The sequence below is a fragment of the Myotis brandtii genome, unplaced genomic scaffold (genome assembly GCF_000412655.1).
Source record: "Myotis brandtii unplaced genomic scaffold, ASM41265v1 scaffold133, whole genome shotgun sequence".
In the NCBI taxonomy this organism is placed as follows: Eukaryota; Metazoa; Chordata; class Mammalia; order Chiroptera; family Vespertilionidae; genus Myotis; species Myotis brandtii.
The window spans coordinates 992,605-1,006,137 of NW_005354718.1; the positions used below are offsets into that span (position 1 = coordinate 992,605).

Below are 13,533 nucleotides of genomic sequence, written 5' to 3' on the forward strand. Positions count from 1 at the left end.
AGATGTTTCTCTCTCTCTCTCTCTCTCCCTTCCTCTCTGAAATCAATAAAAAAATATATAAAAATAATAAAATAAATAAAATATAATTAGTATTGTAGATGAAGTTTTCATTATTCTTTTACTACTGCTATATAATGATTGCTTTATTTTTTTAAAAATAATTATGTAAGACTTGACTTGGGGGAACATTCATATCTTTTGAGATGATATGGGGCAGGAACTTCCCTTTTCTGCAAAATACCTTGATGCTATCTTTTGAGATGATATGGAGCAGGAACTTTCCTTTTTTGCAAAATACCTTGATGCCACTGTGAGAGAATCCCGAGTTAGACATGCATAGACTCAGGGCTATGTGGTACTTTTATTCTTTTTCTCATGTATATAAACTACTTTCAGATTCCCATCTATCCAAATAGGTAATGATTGTAGAACCTATTATAACTGAAGCATTGTGAGAACATCATAGATAATGAATAGTAAAGGGTGTGCTAAGGTAAAACACCATGAATTACTCAGAAATGCTTGGTAGGAAGTACAGTCACCTTTTGTTCAGTAAAATCAAAGAAATCTTATTTAATTTCAATGAATTGTTATTGGATGTTTATTTGTTGGGAGGGCTGGCTGTCTTCTTTCCTTGAGTAGACGGTTTTGAGTCTGAGTTGTGCTCTATAGGGATGAAGAGGGGGGTGAAGTAGGCATCTTTGGAAGAGTGTGTAGGACTAGATTTATACTTGAGTGAGTGAGCATTTTCCCACCTTGTTTACAATTAGGGTGAGTGACTGGACACGGCATGTTGTGGGAATACTAGATGGATCATTGTGGCTCCATGTAGTCTAGTTATTCTCATCCTGCTTTATGTGGAGCACAAAGACCAGAGCAAAGCACTTGGTGTCTGACAGGTGAGCTGTCGGAGCTGGAGTAATTGATGTTGGGGGCAAGCCAGGGTCAAGCATTATCAAACAGGGAGTGTGTAGTTCAGCTACTAGACTGGAATCACACACAGAGTGATTTTTTTAAAATATTTTTTTTATTGATTTCAGAGAGGAAGGGAGAGGGAGAGAGAGGTGGAAACATCAATGATGAGAGAGCATCATCGATCAGCTGCCTCCTGCAAGCCCCTTACTGGGGATCGCCTGCAACCCAGGTATGTGCCCTGACTGGGAATCAAACCATGACCTTCTGGTTCATAGGCCCATGCTCAACCACTGAACCATTCCGGCTGGGTGAGTGATTTTTAAAAAATATGTATTTTTATTGATTTCAGAGAGGAAAGGAGAGGGAGAGAGAGGTGGAAACATCAATGATGAAAGAGAATCATTGATCAGCTGCCTCCCTTCAGTCCGCAGTCTGATGCTCTATCTACTGAGCCAAACCAGCTAGGGCTAGAGTGATTATTTATATATATTTTTAGAGTGATATTTTTAAAGGTGGTAAAAGAATAGTTGATGTGGAAAATTTTAATCAGATTGTAAAGCTGAAATCAGAGACAGAGGAGCTGGGGAGATACTGGGATCAAGCCCCAGTAAGTCTGATCATCTGACAGCTCACACTGACAACTGGCCAGCCCACTCACTCCACATCGCCTGCAGGTGAATCCATGATGAGCACTGTGTCAATCGTGCTGCTGGGGTATAGTTGGAATCCTTTTGAGATGCAGAGAAATGTTGCTGGGAGTATAGAGAGAGGTTCACAAATGAGCCCTGTATGAAATCCCCACATATTAATGCAGACAGGCTGCACTTTCGAGTAACTCCTTTTTGTTTTGTTTTTTCTTTCCCAGAGTCCCTGAAATAGAGTTAAAAAATGCCAAAGGTCTGTCCAATGAGAGTGTTAATTTATTAAAATCTCGCCTGGATGAAGTGGCCAAGAAGCATTGTGGAGAGGTAAGATTTGTTTAACTGGACTTATAAGAGGATAGTAAAAATCTCATCATGTTCACCAGTGTTTGCCTTTCTGCCTCTTCTGGGACTGCAAGATATTTCCATTGCACCTTAAATCCAATTTTGACTAGAATGTTTTGTTTCTTATTGATATCTACAAAGGAGAACATTGCTATTTGTATTTCTTTAATTTATAGTACTTATGAATTACAAATTGTAGAGTGTATATAGATGATATTATTGATGCTTAAGAATCTTTCCAAAAGATGAACCTGGCCATATTTTTTGCATCCTTTGGATCTGGCACCATGACTTGATCTTGATTTGAACCTTTATATTGGAAAATATTTACAGATAAGTGATTTCTGACTAAACTTTGCCACTTTTTCTTTTTCCATATCAGAATATCTAATTGTTCTCCTTGACAACAATTAGTGACATGCTCTAATCCTTCATTGTCTCTTCTCTACCCGAGCATGGGGGTACACTTAGTTAAGTGCTAATTCTTTCTTAATCCTCTGCACATCAGGGTCTACCTGAGCTCATCCTTGGGTGATGTCACTCTCTCTGGAGGGCTAGACTAGGTGACTTCTTCCTTTTTTTAAAATATATTTTTATTGATTTCAGAGAGGAAAGGAGAGGGAGAGAGAGATAGAAACATCAATGATGATAGATAATCATTGATTGGCTGCCTCCTGCGTGCCCCACATTGGGGATCGAGTCTGCAACCCAGGCATATGCCCTGACCAGGAATCGAACCTCAACCTCCTGGTTCACTGGTTGACGCTCAACCACCAAGCCATGCCGGCCAGGCTAGGTGACTTCTTAATGTAGAGTATTACTGTGTGCTTCTTAGGTCAGACCAATTCCCTTTATGTATAATCCTCATGTACCTGTAAAGTCACAAGGCAGCTCCTGTTTAACTATTCCATCCTGTGAAAACTGAGAAGCGTTAAGTTAAGACCAGCCCTAGGTCTCTGTCTCTGTTTCTGTTTCAGACCTCTCAGTATCTAGACAGTCATTCTGCAACATAGTGAGTCACAGTGTGACCTGGGAGGTGCTTTTTGGCCATGAAATTGGTGCCCACTTGAGTTTCTGTTTCCACAAACTTCAGTCATCATTGAGATACAGACAGTGATTGTAGAACAGCCCTGACAAAAAACTAGGCCTTGGGAATTACTCCAAAGTTCTTTCTAGTGTAAGGGGACTCTAATGTCTAATTGAGAAATAATATGGAGTTCTGTTAAATTTAGCTACAGAATCGTCTGGTTTCTTGAATTCATGATTTAGGATTCTTTTGAAAAAATATTTGCTCTATTTTTTATAGCACAGTATTATCCTATATAATAAAAGGCTAATATGCAAATTGACCGAACAGCGAAATGACTGGTTGCTGTGACGTGCACTGACCACCCAAATGGTCAGTGCGCTCCCACAGGGGAAGCACTGCTCAGCCAGAAGCTGGGCTCATGGCTGGTGAGCACAGTGGCAGTGGCGGGAGCCTCTCCAGTCTCCACGGCAGTGCTAAGGATGTCCAACTGATGGCTTAGGCCCGCTCCCCATGGGACATCCCCCTAGGGCTCCCAGACTGTGAGAGGGCACAGGCTGGTCTGAGGGCCCCCCACTGAGTGCATGAATTTCATGCACTGGGCCTCTAGTCTATATAATAAAAGCTTAAGCAACCATTATGGTGGAACAGCCAGAACAACCGGTCACTATGATGTGCACTGACCACCAGGGGGCAGATGCTCAATGCAGGAGCTTCCCCCTGGTGGTCAGTGTGCTCCCACAGGGGGAGCACCACTCAGCCAGAAGCCAGGCTCACGGCTGGTGAGCACAGCGGCAGTGGTGGGAGCCTCTCCCGTCTCCGTGGCAACATTAAGGAACAGTGAGCCGAGTGGTAAGGAGCAGCGAGCAGATGGGCAGTAAGGAGCGAGGGGTTCCAGACTGCAAGAGGGCTCAGGCCAGGCTGAGAGACTGCCCCCCCCCTCAGTGCACGAATTTCGTGCACCGGGCCTCTAGTTAACAATAATCACTATGTTGTACATTAGATCCCCAGAAGTTATTCATCTTATATCTAGAACTTTGTACCCTTTGACCAATATCTCTCCTATTCCCCACCCCCTGGTAACCACTATTGTAGTCTCTGTTTCTATGAATTTGGTGTTTTTATTTTTTATTATTATTATTTGTTATTTGACTTTTTTTTAGATTGCACATATAAATGCTATCCTACAATAGTTGTCTTTCTCTGTCTGACTTATTTCACTTAGCATAATGCCCTCAAGGTCCAGCAAGATGTCCTTTCTCATGGCTAATATTATATATTTATATTCCACATCTTTATTCATTCATCTGTTGACTGACACTTAGCTTGTTTTCATGTCATGGCTGTTATAAATAATGCACCAATAACATGGGAGTACTGATATCTCTTCAATATCCTGTTTTCATTTCATTTGGATATATATCGAGAAGTGGGGTTGCTGCATGATATGATAGTTCTAGTCCTAATTTTTTGATGAACCTCCATACTGTTTTCCATAGTGGATGCACCAGTTTATTAGTGCATTCCATCAACAGTGCACAAGTGTTCCCTTTCTCCACATCCTCGACAACACGTAACTACCTGTCTTTTTTGATAATAACCATTCTAATAGGTGAGGTGATATCTCATTGAGGTTTTGATTTGCATTTCCCTGGTGATTAGTGATGTTGAGCATCTTTCCATGTACCTGTTGGCCATTTGTGTGTCATCTTTGGAAAAATATCTGTTGAGTTCCTCTGCCCATTTTTAAATAAGATTGTTTGTGTTTTTGCTTTTGAGTTGTGTGGATTCATTATATTTTGGGGGGTATTAACCCTTATCAGATATGTGATTTGCAAATATTTTCTCCCATCTGTAGGTTGCCTTTTCATTTTATTGATGGTTTCTTTTGCTGTGAAGAAACTTTTTAATTTAATATAGTCCCACATGTTTGTTTTTGCTGCCCCTTTTTTTTGCTTTATTTTAAATTACACTTTTTATTTTGAGATACTTGTAGAGTCACATGCAGTTGTAAGAAATAATACTGAGAGACCAGATGAACCCTTTCCTTAGTTTGTCCCTATGGTAACATTTTGCAAAACTATGCACAGTATCATAGTCAGGATATTGGCATTGGTAGTCAGATAGTTTCATCACCACAAGGATCCCTCATGTTGCCCTTTTATAGCCACCCCCTTATCTCCACCTCCACCTTCTCCTGACACCTGACAACCACTAATCTGTTCTCCAGTTCTATAATTTTCTCACTTAAGGAAATTATATAAGTATAATCACATAGTGTGTAACCTTTGGGATTGGCTTTGTTTTAACTCAACACAATTCTCTGTAAATTCAACCAGATTGTTGCATGAATCAGTAATTCTTAATTTTTACTCCTGAGTAGTATTCTATGTATTTCATGGTACCACTATTTGTTTACCATCTACCAGGTGGAAGACATCTGGATTGTTTCCAGTTTTGAGCTATTAAAAAGAAACATGTTTTAAACCTTCAGGTACAGGGTTTTGTTTGTGTTTTTTGTTAATCCTCACCCAAGGATATTTTTTCCATTGGTTTTTAGAGAGAGTGGAAGGGAGGAGGGAAGGAGGTAGGGAGAAAGAGAGAGAGAGAGAGAGGAGAGGAGAGAGACACATCGATTGGTTGTCTCCCACACACACCCAACTAGGGCTGGGGATCGAACCTGCAACCCAGGTACGTGCCCTTGACCAGAAATCAAATCCAGGACCTTTCGGTGCTCAGGCTGACACTCAACCAACTGAGCCACACTAGCCAAGGCTCATGTACAGCCTTTGATGTAAACAGACGTTTTCATTTATCTGGAACAAATGCCTCGGAATGCAATTGTGGGTATATGGTAGATGTGTGTTCATTTTTTAAGAAACCGCCATACTTTTCCAGGTTGGCAGTACCACTTTACATTCCCCCCAGCAATATGTGAGTGGTCCAGTTTCTTCACATCCTTGTCAGCATTTGATGTCATTTTTTTATTTTAGCTGTTCTAATAGATGTTGTGATGATTAATGTTATATGTGAACTTGGCTAGGCCACAGTACCCAGATGTTTGACCATATATTATTCTGTATGATTCTATGTAGGTAATTTTTGGATGAGATTAACATTTAAATCTGTGTGACTTTGAGTTAAGCAGATTACCCTTCATAACGTGGGTGCGTCTCATCCAATCTTTAATAGAGGCTTTAATAGAAAAAGACTGGCCTTCCTAGAAGAGGAAATTTCCAGAAGATGGATGGCCTTTGGACTTGGCTGCTACATTAACTCTTTAGCCACTCTGCAGATTTTGGACTCACTAGGCTCTATAACTCTAGAATCACATGAACCAATCCCTTAAAATAAATGTCTCTCTCTCTCCCTCTCTCCCTCTCTCCCTCTTTCTCTACATACACACACACACACACACAACCTGTTGGTTCTGTTTCTCTGGAGAACTCTGACTGATACGGATGTGTATTATGAGAATGAGAGTGGCTGTTGTAAATAAGGTCAGGAGAGGCCTCTGATAAGGTGACATTTAAGCAGAAGCTTGAGGGAAGCCAAACAATGAACCCTGTAAATATGGGGGGAGGGACAATTGCCAGTTTTGAAAGTAGTTCTTGTTTTCATCTAGTATTATATATTTATCAGATTTGTTTGTATAGAAAATGCTTTTAAATTAAACAGATTGGCAAAAGAAAAACAATCCACCACCTGGCTCCTGGCTCCTTTCTGGTACAGTAGTTTCTCTTTGATTTAATAGAAACTACCGTCTTTTCCTAGCTCTTTGTTGTTGTTGTTTATTAAATATATTTTTTTAATTGATTTCAGAGACAAAGGGAGAGAGATTGAAACATCAGTGATGAGAGATAATCATTGATGATCTGCCTCCTGCACACCCCCTACTGGGGATTGATCCTGCAACCCAGACATGTGCCCTTGACCGGAATTGAACCCAGGACCCTTCGGTCCACAGGCCGATGCTCTATCCACTGAGCCAAACTGGCTAGGGCCCCAGCTTTTCTTTTCTTTTTTTTTTTTTATATATTTTATTGATTTTTTACAGAGAGGAAGGGAGAGGGATAGAGAGCCAGAAACATCAATGAGAGAGAAACATTGATCAGCTGCCTCCTGCACACTCCCTACTGGGGATGTGCCCACAACCAAGGTACATGCCCTTGACCGAACCCAGGACCCTTCAGTCCGCAGGCCGACGCTCTATCCACTGAGCCAAACCGGTTCTGGCCCCAGCTTTTCTTAAAAGAGCTTTTTATTTTTTTACTTATTGATTTTAGAGAAAGAGAGTAAGGGAAGGAGAGAGAGAGAAACATCTATTTGTTGTTCCTCTTATTTATGCATTAATTGGTTGATTCTTATATGTGCCCTGACTAAAGATTGAACCCACAACCTTGGCGTACCAGGACATGCTCTACCCAACTGAACTATCCAGCCAGGGCAAAAAAGAGCTGTAAAGAACTTGCCTCCTAAACTCTAGGCTAGTGTTTCTCAATTGTAAATCGAAGTATATCTAGTGAATGCCACAGCTTCTGGTATAATAAAAAATACACGAATTTCCCCCTACAACAGCTGTGGTTTCTTTGCATTTCCTCCCTAAGTCAATAAACTTTATATCCTTGTGTACCATGACTTCTATTACTATTTACCACCGTGTTAAGTACCTTTAGAACATGTTTTAAACATATAATTGAAATAAGAGTTTTGAAGCTGCTTCATTGTATAATTGAAGGGAAAAAACCTCAGTGTGTTGGTCTTCATGTGCAGAAGGAGCTCGGCACTCTTGACCTCTTTGGGGTTGGGGTAGTCAGTCAGCGTGGGGTCCCAGCCACCCTGTTCTATTGATTTACCAATCCCAGTGTGATTGATGACTCCCAGGTGCAGGGGAAAGTGGCTTCCTGTGGTCACATGACTGTCTGAGAGGGAGGTCGTTTTTCTTCTGGTACTGTCTGAACGCTTCCCTAAGTGTAAATGAAGTGCTGTCTAGGTATTGATCAGCCTCCTACTGGCCCATTACCAGCAGGGAGATAATGAGGGCTTTAAATATCTGCTTCCAGACCCCCAATAGAATTATTTTCAGTATGTGGTGTGGGTAGATGAAAGCTGATGTTAGCAATGATTATTGTCTGTTCAGCTATCATATGTAGACAGGTTTTCTAGTTAGGAAGGTAGTTTTTTATTTTTATGCAGTCTTAAACATTTTATCAAATTATTTGTACAGAAAAATATTTTATCGGATTTATTATACAAAAAAATCCAATAAATGAAACAGGACTACAAAAGACAAGTGAAGCTTTTTATTTATCTAGTGATTTGTCTTGATAGCAACATGATGAGTCATGTAAAAGCCTTGTCCTGCTGTGATTGCCTCATGTCCTGAATTCAGAACGTGTCATATCAAAATGAATATCACTACTGTAAGTGGCTATCTGGTTGTCTGCATGTTTTTCTATAGTCTCTCTTTGGCACCCTGTCTTCCCATCATTTGACCATTTGTGGTTGACATTCATCTCCCTGTTTAGGTGATGATATTTGAACTGGCTTACCACGTGCAGTCATTTCTCAACGAACATAACAAGCCTCCACCCAAGTCTTTTCATGAGGAAATGCTGGAAAGGCGGGCTCAGGAGGAGCAGCAGAGGCTGTTAGAGGCCAAGCGGAAAGAGGAGCAGGAGGTGAGATCTTTGTCATCACAGGTGGCCAGCCCCGATGACTGTGAGCTTCTATAGGTTGTGACTGTCTCCACCTACACACCTACATGTTAACACTGTCTCTTAGTGGGTCCCATTAATTTTGTTATTGCTTATCTCCTATTTAATTGTATATCCTCGTTACCATTTAGAATTTAAAGCTCCTTATTGTCATTGCTTTTAGGAAGGCACATTTTATTTATTTATTTTTATTTTTTGTTAATGCTCATCTGAGGATATTTTTCCATTGATTTTTAGAAAGAGTAGAAGGGAGAGGGAGAGACAGAGAGAAACATTGATGTAAGAGAGACACATCAATTGGTTGCCTCCCGCATGCGCCCCAACCTACTAAGGGCCAGAGATGGAGCCTGCTACCAATGTATGTACCCTTGGCCAGGAATAGAACCTGCAACCCTTCAGTCTGAGGGCCAACACTCTAACCACTGAACAAAACCAGCCAGTGCTGGAAGGGAAGTTTTTATTACAAGACTAGAGGCCTGGTGCATGAAATTTGTGCATGGGTGGGGGAGGGTGCCCTCAGCCCAGCCTGCACCCTCTCTAATCCGGGATCCCTCTCGTTATCCAGAACCACGGGCTCCTAACCACTCACCTGCCTGATGCCCCTAACTGCTCTCCCCTGCCAGCCTGATTCCCCTAACTGCTCTCCCCTCCTGGCCTGATCCCCCTAACTGCTTATCTGCTCTCCCTTCCTCACCACGCCCTTTGGACCCCCGGTGCAGGCATGCTGAGAGCTCTCCGTCACGGCCCTGCCCCCATTCTGATTGGTTGTTACATGACAGCATCCCGGACAATCTGCATATTCTTCTATTATTAGTATAGATAGTGAATATTTAGCTAACAATCTTGTTTTGGTGTACTGCTAAAACTGCCTGTTAGCTTGGGACATGTTTTCTCATTTTGTATTATTGCTATTACACTTTTTGTTGAGTGTCTTAATGGTTTTGATATTACAATCTGAAATTTTAGGGGACTCATAAAAACACATTATTTTTCCCTACCTAAATTTAGACCCAGTGGAGCAATAGATACATGAGTTGATTGGATGGGGATCAACATATTGCTTTTAATACTGAGAAAGCTGATTGGAGAATGCAGCTGATAGTGTGTGGCTGTGGTGGTGGTGCCCGTGCCACCCTGGTCCCAGGCACTGAGAACAGCTCACCTCCTCCAAATCTGCCCTGGACCCCATGGCAGAGAGCAGCACACGTGCACGTTCTCCGCAGACAGGCAGACATCACAGAAGAGGGGCTGAGTCACATGTGGGAGGACAGGAGAGTCCAACAGAGTTGCTGTAGTGAAAGTCTCTCTACATGGAACTTGAAGAATGGGGGCAACTATCCCTCCCCCACAGTCTTCATACCTAGTTAAATGGGAATGCCTATTGCATAAGACTCTGATAAAACTGATGCAACTACAGTTTGAACTAGTTTCCATGTATTCAGGTCTCTTAGGAAGAAAGGGCTTTTGAATTTTATAAAATATAAGAGTTTTTATAATTTCAGAACTTTTATGTTGTAGAGGTTTCAAAGATTGGCCTTTGATGGCAATATGATCTCTTTCAGCAACGTGAAATCCTTCATGAGATTCAGAGAAGGAAAGAAGAGATCAAAGAAGAGAAAAAAAGGAAAGAAATGGCCAAGCAGGTACACTATCCAGTCTGCCATACTAAAATGGTTTACATTTTGCTAAACATAAAATCTTCTTATTGCTATGGATGATATTTCCCCCTCCTGCGTTATTTCAGTAGTAAAGCTCAAAATGAAGCACTAAAAGAATCACCAAACAGGAAGCAAAATTTAGAATTGTATATTATCTGTAAGTGACTTAGGCTTATGCACCTATAGTAGTTTATTAGATGAGTCGAGGGAGAGATGATATTGAAGTTTTGATAATTAACTCAGACTGGAATTCTTAATACTTGGAAAATGAAACAATTTGTTCTTACTGAGGAGTGACTGGAAACCATAAGGCTCTACTTGAGATTTCGTTCAGTGATGGAAAAGAAGGATTTACAGAGCAGGTTTCAAAGCAGTGTGAAAAAGGATAAAGTCCTTTTTTCTATATTTTTCCTGTGTCCAGCTGAATAAAAATGCGTTACTCATTCCATTTTCTAAAATGATGGCAGTTAACTAAAAGGAAGCTATGAGGTGTACTGGGAGGAGGCACTGATGTATGAGAAGCAGCACCTGGCTTAAAGCTTTGGCTTTTTTACTGCCAAGTTCTGTGACCTTTAGGTGACACGCTCTGTGACTTATTTTCCTTGTCCCTTAAAATGGGACTTATGATGTCCCCTTTCTGTCTCATGTAATTATTCCCACAGATACTAGTAAATATACTACCCTCTGAAAGTGCAAAGTTGTGTACAAATTGTAAGATGTTTCCACCAGGTCTCCTGCTTTATGTCTGATCTGCCTTCCCTTCTTCCACCTTGCTCTCTCTTTGAATGCTTTCCGTTCCTCTCCTCTTGTTCTTCTTTCTAACTTTTTATGCATATTCCAAGATTCTAACATTTCCATTTAAAACTGTAATCTGACCTTCAGTTCCTGAACCAGTACATATTTGGATATTAAATTGTTATCATTTTTATTTATTTTCCTTTTTATTTAACTTATTGGGGTAACACTGGTTAACAAAATTATACAGGTCTCAGGTGCACAGTTCCACAACACATCATCTCTACACTGTATTGTGTGTTCACCACCCCCAAGTCAAGTCTTAGTCCATCACCATTTATCCCCCCTGTACCCTCCTCCAGAACCACCCCACCCCAGCAGTCACCACACTGTTGTCCGTATCCATGAGTGTTTTCTTGGACATTAAACTTTTAAAAGTTGAGTTCAACTTTATTATACTTGAAAGCATTTCGTTTAAATAAAATATGCACTTTCTCCTGAATTCATAATTATACACCATGATTGTCTTCCATTTATGACCTACGTCTAAAGTAGGTTTACTTTTCTTTTTTTCTAGGAACGTTTGGAAATTGCTAGTTTTTCAAACCAAGATCATATCTCTAGGAAGGACCCAGGAGGACACAGAACAGCTGCTGTTCCACACGGAGGCTCTCCCGACTTTGTAGGAAACGGTAAACATCGGACCAACTCCTCTGGAAGATCTAGGTAAGTCCTCGAGATTTCTGATCTGGAAGAATGAAAGATGTAGAAGGAATAAAACAACTTGTTGTGAAAGTTGATGAATTTTCAGATAGTTGTTTTAATAACTTTTTCAAAGCCTGTATGTCTTAATATACTATTTGTTAGCCATATGAAACAAAATTTTCATTTTTTTTTAACACTTTCTAAGTATTTTTAATTAAACTAGTTTTATTGCTCACTCGCCTTCATAACTATCATACTTCACAGTCTTGCCTCCAATGCAGTTTGATCTGACTTCCAATGATCTAACTAGTCAATAAATGACTTAAAATTTGTTCTTCCATCAGAATCATCATCCAGTCAAATTTCCCACTGAATTTGTTTTCGGTCTGTAACTGCTTAGGCCCCACCACGGATGTGGGAAATGCTCCAAATGGGCATGGTGTATGTAGAAGATTCTTTACCTGAGAATGGAGCCCCACTTTGTTGCCAGAGCTCCCCTTCCTGTAGCTGCTGAGGACCCTGTCCTTGCAGGTGGGCTCCTTGGGTTGTTCCCTGTCACCAGGGGTCATATGAAAGATACTACCTCTTCCTCCACATCTTTTCCACTAAAAAATTGAGACTTCCCTAAATATTTGTTGTGACCCTCTGTGGATCAGAAAGAAATTTTAGTACAGAATCCATTTATGAGTGGGTAGGTGATCAAGTAGTGTAGGTATTATAATTCAGCTTCCTTATGTGTTTAAACTGTCTTTTGAGAATCTAAGCAGCACTGAAAACCAACATTTTTCTTCTATGGAAAGAAACATTTTATTTTATTTTTATAAAATATATTTTATTGATTTTTTACAGAGAGGAAGGGAGAGGGATAGAGAGTTAGAAACACCGATGAGAGAGAAACATCAATCAGCTGCCTCCTGCACACCCCCCAATGGGGATGTGCCCGCAACCAAGGTACATGCCCTTGACCGGAATCGAACCTGGGACCCTTCAGTCCCCAGGCTGACGCTCTATCCACTGAGCCAAACCAGTTAGGGTGAAAGAAACATTTTAGATACCAAATTAAAGACATATAAACTTCCAGGTTATAGTTTCTTTATAAGAAGGAAACGTTTCAGTTCTTTCCCTAATTACTGACTTTAAAAAAAATCAGCTTAGAAATCATTTGGATATTAACGTTTAGTCACCTACTGTTAAGGTGAGCTGACTTTTCTCTTGAATACTGTTTCTGGTAACAATTTAATTTTAAGTTATAACTCCTTACACTAATTTAGATTATTTTTGCAACTGGGCTTCCAGTAGGCAACATAGTTTGAAGTTGACAGCATTTCACTAAGAAATACTTAACAAATTTCTATTGTGTTAGAATTAGCAGTGAGCCATGCTCAGCATGGCTAGGGGTGAACCTGAGGGGGGGCAGTGAAGGATTAAAGAAGACAGACAAAAGAATATAGCTGGTGCTAGATGGGACACTGCTCTCGGATGGAGAGACAGTGCCACAGCCTGCAAGCCGAGTCTTTATTTTATAGCCAGATTCCACGAGGCAAAGTAAGGGCGTGGTCAAGATGTTTACAATATTCTCTGGGTTTTGAATCTACTCAATTACATGCACCTGAACTCTATCAAGCTTTGTTTTGGCAGCACTTGCTGCACCTCCCACAACCTATATCACTTAGCCACCTGGGACCACAGGTTCGGACTATACCAGTGGTTCTCAACCTTGGCCGCACATTAGAATCACCTGGGAATCTTTTTAAAATCCTGATTTCTGGGCCTCATCCTCCAGAAATTCT

The 13,533-nt window shown here is 40.7% G+C and overlaps 1 protein-coding gene across 1 annotated transcript in view; it reads left to right on the plus strand.

The window, feature by feature from the left end:
• Window positions 1-13,533, plus strand: part of EIF2AK4 (eukaryotic translation initiation factor 2 alpha kinase 4) — a 97,913-nt gene that overhangs the window by 15,755 nt on the left and 68,625 nt on the right. Inside the window, exons 4-6 of the mRNA XM_014534850.1 lie at window positions 8,457-8,609; window positions 10,208-10,288; window positions 11,616-11,764. Of these exons, the coding sequence (XP_014390336.1) occupies window positions 8,457-8,609; window positions 10,208-10,288; window positions 11,616-11,764 (383 nt within the window). The remainder of the gene's footprint in view (window positions 1-8,456; window positions 8,610-10,207; window positions 10,289-11,615; window positions 11,765-13,533) is intronic.